At 54.2% G+C, this 9,094-nt stretch overlaps 1 protein-coding gene across 2 annotated transcripts in view; it reads right to left on the bottom strand.

Moving 5' to 3' along the window:
- The window catches only part of Celsr1 (cadherin EGF LAG seven-pass G-type receptor 1), a 136,887-nt gene extending 128,184 nt beyond the window's left edge, over nucleotides 1-8,703 (bottom strand). For both annotated transcript variants that reach the window (XM_051189563.1, XM_051189562.1), the window contains exon 1: nucleotides 5,115-8,703. In XM_051189563.1, coding sequence (XP_051045520.1) covers nucleotides 5,115-8,703 — 3,589 coding nt within the window. The remainder of the gene's footprint in view (nucleotides 1-5,114) is intronic.
- Nucleotides 8,704-9,094: the final 391 nt, after the last annotated feature.

Genomic DNA, 9,094 nt, shown 5'->3' on the forward strand with positions numbered 1-9,094 from the left:
CACTGTACATGTGCATGAAGGCGCGCACGCGCACACACACACGCACACACACACACACACACACACACACACACCCCTAAACCAAAAATTTAATTCTGAACATTTATGCAAATATGTGTTCAAGTTACAGGGGAAAAAAAAAAAACCTTAGTAAATTATTTCCCCCAAGGCTACAAGCTAAGAGTCATGCCAAACTTACGAGTATTTTCCACACGCTCTGCCTCACACGATAAGATCTACCTGTTTGAATCCCAGTGCTGGCAGGGACAGAGGCCCATGGCACAGAGCCACACACCATGCCCCAGGCACACACATTGCTACTAGGAGCCCCCATCTTCCAGCCATCCACTTCTAAGAGAAGTGCATCAGCCCAAACCCAAGTGGTCTTCTCAATGGTGACAGCAGGTCCCAAATGAATTCTGATGTCACCAGGGACATGGACCACTTTTAAGGCATGTCATCAGTATCCTTCCCTGACTGCTGTCAAGGGCCATAAGGTTATACACCACTGAGTTCCATCTGCCTACAGCTATACCTGGTTCTGAGGTTAAGTGTCCAGATGTATGCAGATACCCTGTGGCTGATGGCTGGGCCACATCCCAGTTCCTTCTTTTTCATGCAATAACCCGAAGAGACAGCACTACTACCCAGCAGTGATAGGCACCTAACTCCCAATACCCCTGAAGGTGCTGCCAGGATCCCCAACAGGTAAACATCTGCATGGCTGCTTGCACATGCTGTCATTCTTTCTTGATCTTATCTTGATATTGTCCACTCCCTGCCCCCCAGCCAAGACTTAGCTCTCTCTATATACCTTACTCCCAGCAATGGAGTCACATATTCATCAGGTCTATGGAGATACAGGGACCTGCACTGAACTCACCTTAGTCATACCACTACCCTCAGCTTCTTGACCCCATGTGCCATTGGTTACCCCCTCCATTCTTCTGTGTGTCCCTTCCTGGTTCAACTCACACAGCCCTTTCCAGCTGCCAGGTCACTCAGGCTGTGGTTCCCTAAGAAGGCCTGAGCCTGTGTGCTGCCACAGGCTAAGTGCCCTGTGCATCTTACCCTTGCTTATCTCTGGGGTGGAATGATGACACTATTGCCTGTATCATGAAGCAGCAGCTCCAGAATCGAATATGCCCTGACAGGCCCGGGGAGAGGAGCCAACTGCCATTGACATCCTCATCTTCTGGCATCTGATATACTAGCCTGGCACATCCCTGCCCTGTCAATCACATTCCTCAGGCACACCCTCAAGGGGGCAAGACCAGCCTCCCGAGCTTCCTCTATTTTCCTTCATACCTCCAGCACCAGCAGGTGGGACATGACACAGCCATTGCTCCAAATGCCTTTGACAAAGCTTATGGAGCCTACGGTCTGCCCTCTCCAGATACAAGGAAGCCTGACACTCCAGGTTTCCCTGCCAAGCACCTGCTGACCAGTCCACACCGGACAGTCTCTCTCCTCCATTTTTCCTCCAGTCTTACCTGCCCTCCTTGAACTTAGCTCTGTGCCTATCTATCTATCTATCTATCTATCTATCTATCTATCTATCTATCTCCATCCATCTCTAGAAGGCCTGGGGCTACACTGATTCATCAAGATTTTGCACACAGAAGTTATTCAATAATAAACACTAGCAGAGGCAGGTGGATCCCTGTGAGTTCAAGGCCAGCCTGGTCTATATAATGAGTTCCAGGACTGCCAGGACTACATAGAGAAACCCAATCCCAGATAGATAGATAGTTGGATGGATAGATAAATAGACAGACCCAGTCCCAGATAGATAGATAGTTGGATGGATAGATAAATAGACAGACAGATGTTCCAAGTTATACAAGCCCTCAAACAGTTAACTGGTTGCACAAAGTACCTTACTCTTCTCTGTGGTTTGTGTTACCTGATGAGGCCAGCTCTGCCATGGGGGTAGTTTTTTAAGCTCCTCTGATTCTTTGTTAACCGTTGAGTTTTAGGGGAAATACAACATGGCTCGTCCAGACCATGCCTGGTACAGCCATCTACTCATTTCCTTGTTTGTAATCTCCTATTGAAAAGTCACTGTGATATCCTGTGTTTAACTGGGCAAACATTCTCGAAAGCTGATCAAGCCTAGACGGTTCTGCCCCGTGTACTCCCCAACAGGGCAAATAGCGAGGTTACCCAACCTCGTTATTTGGCTGAGTTCTGTTTTCTGACATGTCTGCATGACTCATCAGCCACTCATTTTTACCCTACAAATGCTACTTTCCCCACATCCACGAATGTGTGACATACATTAATAGCAGTAGCAGGAACTGTGCCTTCCTGCCAGCAGCCATGTTCTCCAAGGCAAGGTTGAGTCCCTGAACCTACAGGCACCTACATGTTCCAGGTGTGTTAAAAAAAAATGTCAGTTTTGGGGGCTTATGGGAAGGCTCAGCAGGTGAAGGTTCTTGCCACCAAGCCTGACAACCAGAGTTCAATTCCTGGAACTCACATGGTGGAAGAGGAGAACCAACTTCCTGGAGTGGTCCTGTGTTTTTCTATATGTGCACCATGGCACACTACACCCATATACATTCACCCACTAACTACATATATAAATAATGGGATGGGATGTCACATCACTAAAAGACCAATGAGGGCAAAGTCCTCAGCACTCAAGCTTCTCGACTAGTTATTAGAGATAGGTCAACATAGACTTCCCAGTGTCAATAAGAAAAAGTCCCCATCACAGAATAGCAAATGGCATCCAGACACCCCACAAAGAAAATAAACATCTAGAAAGACCAGCATGCAAAAGTGCCAGCTGTTTCAATTATCACATAGAGACTCAAATATTTTTTAAAAACTGTTTTGTCTTTGAGGAGCACCACAGACCATCAACAATCTTTTTCCAGCCAAAAAGACCATGCAGGACCCAAGACCAGACTGAACTACCTCCTTCCCCTGCACATCCCTGAACATCCTGCACACCCGCTGGGTCCTGCCCCAAGACACTCCTCCCCAAACCATGGGTCTCCTCTCCTGGCTGAGGGCTCACAGCCCTTCCAGGAAGGGCTCCCACAAGACCCAATCACTGCCAGGCCTCACATTTAGCACTCCAGGGCGGTAATAGGTAATAGCGGCTTCAAAGGCTTTAGGGCATGGCTGTAAATCCTGTGCAGCCAATTACTAGGCACTGAAAACTGTGCTGAGTGAGTCTGAATCAACAGCTTTCCCACACCGTTCCTTAATAAAACGTAAGAGTCGCCTCCGGGAACCGAGGCCTGGCTTGGTCTCTTCACAGGCCTGCTGTTGAGACCTGCAGGCCTTGCGGTCACAGTGAGTTTTTCTTTGAAGAAACAGTCATGGCAGTATGCATATCCCAACAGAGCACCCAAATGACAGTGGAATAAAGTCAGTTTAGCAGCTCAGGTGAGAAAGGGAAGTGGGAAGGATGAGGAGGTTTCATGCTGATCACAGAGCCCCTGCCCTACCAGCTGTGGCTTCACAACTTGAGCCTCAGTGTCTTTGTGTGTAAAACTTCCAGTCGCCAGAAGTAAGGGACTTAGAAAGCTGTTGGGAGCCACAGCCAGATGTAATCTTTATCATGCATGGTATAGAGAGGCACACAGGCTCCAGGTATATAGGAGAACACAACCTCAGGAAAGAATCACTGACAATCACCATGAAGTAGGAGCCCTGAACCACAGCTGTGGTCAGACTGTGTACCTACACATGCACTAGGAACCCACAGCCTCTTGAGAGTGGATGCATGGGAGCCTGTCCTGGAGTCTCACAGATGCCCACATCAGGGACACTGCCTCTGTTCTCAGCATGGACCTGCTCCCCATTCACACTCTGTATTCCCCCCAAATCTAATCCTGACCATTTTTCCAAATTTTCTACTCTGCTTTATCTAGAAGACCTGGATAACTGCATAGGAAATGGAGTCTGCCAGGAATAGCCACAACCCTGGTTAATAACCTACAAGTGTGTTTGTAGGCATCTACACTTTCTCCCCAACAGATAGATTGTGACCAAAGCCATCCTGGGTTAACACACTGCTTCAAAATCAAGCCCTGATGTCCCAGATGGTAGTAAGAGACCACTGGAAGGGAAGCTAGTCATCTTCAGCCCCCTTGTACAAGTAGAAAACTGACCTTCAGTTCTTCCCCATTCCCATGGAGACAACATATCCCATAACTTACTGCCCACATGAAACATGCATTCAGGAGTCCACACCTGAGCCATCCTTCCAGGTATAGTGGTCAATTACCTTAACCAGTTCATCAAATCTACACCATGAACCCCAAGCAGCCTGAATGCCTCCCAGAGTCACTGTGGCCCTTCCATTGTCCCTTAGTTCCTGCTCAACCGTCACTCCACTGGATCTCCCAGCACCCAGGCCCTGTTACACAGCAGGTTTGCTGCCAAGCCTGTGATGGTTGAGCTGACATTTCCTCTCTTCTCTGCCCATCCTCCTGCCCCTCCCCCCACAGTCCAAAAGCAGGCTCACTGGTTCTCACACTAAGTTGAACAGCCTATGAACAAACTCCCAAATTATAAGCCTCGGTCCAGGGACAGGAGCCGAGATCAAACAGGGCTGTGCTTTTCAAAGGTCACCCCAAAGACAGCATACATGAGCTGATTGTTATTATCTAGAGGAGACAGAAAAGCTAGACCAAGGGAACACCAGCCATATTACAGGGTGACTCAGGGACCATCCAGCAATTTCCTACGGTCCCACCCGGGAACTAATTGGCACATGGAGCAGGGAGTGACCTTTGATCCTTCCAGACAGCCATGCATGCAGCAGGCTTACTAAAGAGTATCACTGGATAACCCCGAGGCCAGGTTTTAACTGCACGGTTTGGGAGAAGCACAGAAAAGCCCTGCACTTGAGCTTAAAGCAGCCCAGGCCTGCTCTCCACAAAACTGCTGAGGGAAGCAGTGAGGGGCCTCCTCCTCCATGGGCTTGGGTGGGGAGCATACCCCCAGCATGCAACTAATCATAGCAGCAAATGCCAGGATGGTTGCCCAGGCCCTGCCCAAATGTGTCTAGGCATGCCCCAGCAGCCATTGGCGGATCCCTGCTGCTCTCTGAGGAGGCCCAAGGGAGCAGCTCCTCCCCACAGGCCACTCACCTGACACAGACACCTCCATGAGCGCCTCCAGTGGCCGGTTGTTGTCCAGGTCTCTGCTTAGCTGCAGCTCTCCTGTGGTGGGATCCAGCAGCAGCAGGCTCAACTCATTACCTTGCAGAAAGGTATAGTTGAGGCTGTCTGACAGGTCAGGGTCATGGGCTGGGATGCGGCCGATCACACCACTAGGGAAGCTATTGGATTTATTGGTGACGTAGTTGTTGAAGAGGATCTGGAAGTCAGGCAGCTCTGGTGGATTATCATTCTGGTCCAGGAGACGGATGTGCACAGTAGCCCGGCTTACTAGAGGAGCAGATGTGGCCTGCACCACCAACATATAGTCCCTCCGGACCTCAAAGTCCAGCTCAACCAGAGCACGGAGATCACCACTCAATAGATCCAGCTGGAAGACCTCAGGCACATTGCCCTCCACAATCTGATACATAATCTGGGCGTTCGGACCTTCGTCAGGGTCATTGGCCTTTATTCTTGCCACCACCGAACCCACAGGACTGTTCTCCTCCACAAACAGCTCCAGCTCATCCTTCTCAAATACTGGGGGATTGTCATTAATGTCCAAGACAGTCACCTGGATCTCCACTGAAGCACTAAGAGGATTGGGGTGCCCTCGATCTACAGCTAGAGCATGAAGGTTGTACACAGCCACATTCTCTCTGTCCAGCCGGCGCTGGGTACGGATCACACCAGATGTGGGCTCAATATAGAAGTCTCCATCACCATCATCCCCACCCTGGAATGTGTATAGGAGGCGGCCATTAGGGCCTGAGTCCCTGTCAGTAGCAGAGACTTGAAGGACACTGGTAGATGGGGGAGCATCCTCAAAAACAGAACCCTGGTAAAAATCCCTCAGGAACCTGGGCACATTGTCATTGGCATCGAGGATAAGGATCTCCAGAGAGGTGGTGTCTGATTTCTGAGGAATGCCATTGTCCTGAGCTGTGATGGCCAATGTGTAGGCAGCCTGGTCCTCATAGTCAAGCTCTGTCATGGTATAGATGGTGCCAGTGTCAGGGTCAATGCGGAACTGTGGTACTGGATCCTCTAGCACATAGGTGATGCGGGCATTCTCACCTGTATCCTCATCTGTGGCACTGATGGTGGCAATGGACGTGCCCACGGGCCGGTCTTCACTAACACTGACTGTGTAGTGGGAGCTCTGGAAGACCGGCCTGTGGGTATTAGCATCAGTGACATTGATAAAGACCTGTGCAGTGTGTGAACGTGTGCCATCAGATGCAGTCACAGCCAGCACATACTGCCGTTCCTGTTTATAGTCCAGGGGCAGGGCCAAGGTGATGAGGCCACCACCACTCTGGCTGCTGAGTGCAAAGCGGTTCCGGGTGTTGCCGCCTGTCAGCTGGTAGGTGATCACACTGTTGGCATCACGGTCTCGGGCTCTAAGGGTCAGCACGCTGCTCCCCACAGCTGCATCCTCATTCAAACGCAGTTCATACACAGGCTGTGTGAACATCGGGTCATTATCATTTACATCCAGCACCGTGATGGACACACTGGCAGAGGAGCTCATGGGTGGTGAGCCATGGTCCACAGCTTCCACCCCAAAACTATAGTGTTCTATTTCCTCACGGTCCAACTCCGCACACACAGTAATCCAACCAGAGCTGTTATGGATCTGGAAGGGGAAGTCTGAAGCAGAGGCGGGGTTCTCAGGGTCAGCACTGCTGCCCCCCAAGATAGGCGAGGCTGTGTCCACCAGGCGATACTGCAGCCTGGCATTCTCTCCTGCATCTGCATCCACTGCTTGGATGTGCAGTACTGAGTGGCCCAGGGGCACATTCTCCAGCACTGCAGCCTGGAAAGGGCTACTCACAAAGATGGGTGCATTGTCATTCACATCTAACACCTGCACTGAGACTAGCCCTGAGGAATTAATGAGAGGAGGCCGGCCCCCATCCTGTGCCTTGATTCGCAGGGTATACTCGCGTATGGCCTCAAAGTCCAGGGGATTGATGACATCCAGGCTCCCACTAAGAGAATGCAGGTAGAACTGGCCCTTCAGGTTGCCACTGACGATGCTGTAATGTATGGCTGCATTCTGCCCCTGGTCCCGGTCAGTGGCCTGGACTCGGAGCACAGCTGTGTTGACAGCTACATCTTCTGGGACTTGAACCACATATCGCTTCTCACTGAACTGGGGGTAGTTGTCATTCTCATCTTCTACCACTATGTGGACGGTGGCTGAGGCACTGAGTGGGCCTGGATTTCGACCCTGGTCATTGGCCTCCACCAGCAGCTGGTACTCAGCCGCCTCCTCCCGGTCCACCACAGCCCGGGTGCGCACCACACCTGATCGTGCGTCTATCTCAAAGACACCACCTGCGCCCTCCAACAGACGGTAGCGCATATTGGCGTTGGAAGGCGCATCCCCGTCGGTGGCTCGGATGGTCAGCACCTCATAGCCCACCTCGAGGTTCTCTCGAATTCTCTCTCGATACTCAGACTGCTCAAAGACTGGGCTGTGGTCATTAGTGTCACTCACAGTTACGGTGAGGTAGGTGGCAGCTGAGCGCCGTGGGGAGCCGTGATCCACAGCACTAACTTTGAGTACATGAGTGTCCTTGGTCTCGCGGTCCAGTGCGCGGGCTGTGGTCACTGCGCCAGTGGCCGCGTCGATGAGAAAGTAGCCATTGGAGCGCTCATCGAACAGCGCCTCCATCTGGTAACTAAGGCGTCCGGCTTCGCCTTCGTCTGGGTCGTGCGCGCGCAGTTCTATGACCGCAGTGCCCGCGGGCTCGTTCTCAGGCACTGACACCTGGTAGCTGGGCAGCGGGAACTGCGGGCTCGTGCTGCTGCCCGCGCCCCGCCTGGACCGTCGCACCGCCCCCGCCCGGGCCTGGGGCAGGCTAGGCGACGATGGCGACATCGAGGGCGACTCTGAGGGCGTCCCAGAGGTCGCCTCTATTACCAGTTCTACCCAGACGGCGCCGGCCGCGCGTCCCAGGGCGCACACCAGGCGCAGGCCCGCTGAGCCTCCCGGCGGCAGACAAATGGGTCCTCGCCTGCAGCGGGTCCCGGCGAGCGGCGGGCAGCTGCAGACGGGGAAAGAGGTGATGGCCTCGAGCACCGAAGACAGCGATGCTGCCCCGCCGCCTGGGGCCGGGAAGCAGAGCGCATCACCGAGCACGGGTACAGAGCGGACGGCCCGAGAGCGCAGCTCTGCACCGCGGACCGAGCGGCGCCGCAGCCGGACCCCACATCGGGCACCGTAGGCGTGCGCCCTCAGTACCAAGCTCGGGACCGTTGGGGAGTCGCGGGCGACCAATCGAACCTGAAGCGGCAGCAACCTCCCCGTCAAGCGCGCACAGCCTCGGGTTCCCGCACTTGGCCCACGCCGCCGCCCTGCTACCAGTCCCTCATTGCTCACGTCCAGCAGTTCCCGAGACGTGCGCGTGGTGTCCAACCTGTAGATCCAGCCCGGTCCGAGGGCGAAGGCGCGGACCCCGCCGGGCACCCGCAGCTCCCAGGCGGCTGCTCCCAGCCCCAGAGCAGGCAGGGCGGCGGCGGCCAGCAATACCAGCGCGGGCAGCACGCGCGGCGGTGACGGCGCCATGGCCCGGAGCCGCAGCCCGAGCCGGGCGCCGGCGCACAATCCATGCACCCGGCGCACCTCTGCATCCACCCGGCACAGCCGGGGGGCGGCTCCCGCGCGCCCGGCGCCGGGCCCTCGGGGCCGCCCGCGCTCTGCCTCCCCGGGGACCCTGGCACGGACACGGGGGACCGCGCGCCCGGCCTCCCGCGCAGCTTCCACTTCCAGAGCACTTTGCGAAAGTTTGCCAAGTTGGTTTCAAGATGGCTCCTCCGCGCGTCCCGGGAGGGCGCCGCGCATCAACCTGCAGCAGCGCTGGCTCCAGGCGGCTCCAGGTGGCCCCAGCACCGACTCTGCGGGGCGGGCGTGGGAAGCTGGGCGGGCCCGGGGCGGGGCGGGGGCTGCGATCACCACA

This window comes from Phodopus roborovskii, unplaced genomic scaffold (genome assembly GCF_943737965.1).
Source record: "Phodopus roborovskii unplaced genomic scaffold, PHOROB, whole genome shotgun sequence".
In the NCBI taxonomy this organism is placed as follows: domain Eukaryota; kingdom Metazoa; phylum Chordata; class Mammalia; order Rodentia; family Cricetidae; genus Phodopus; species Phodopus roborovskii.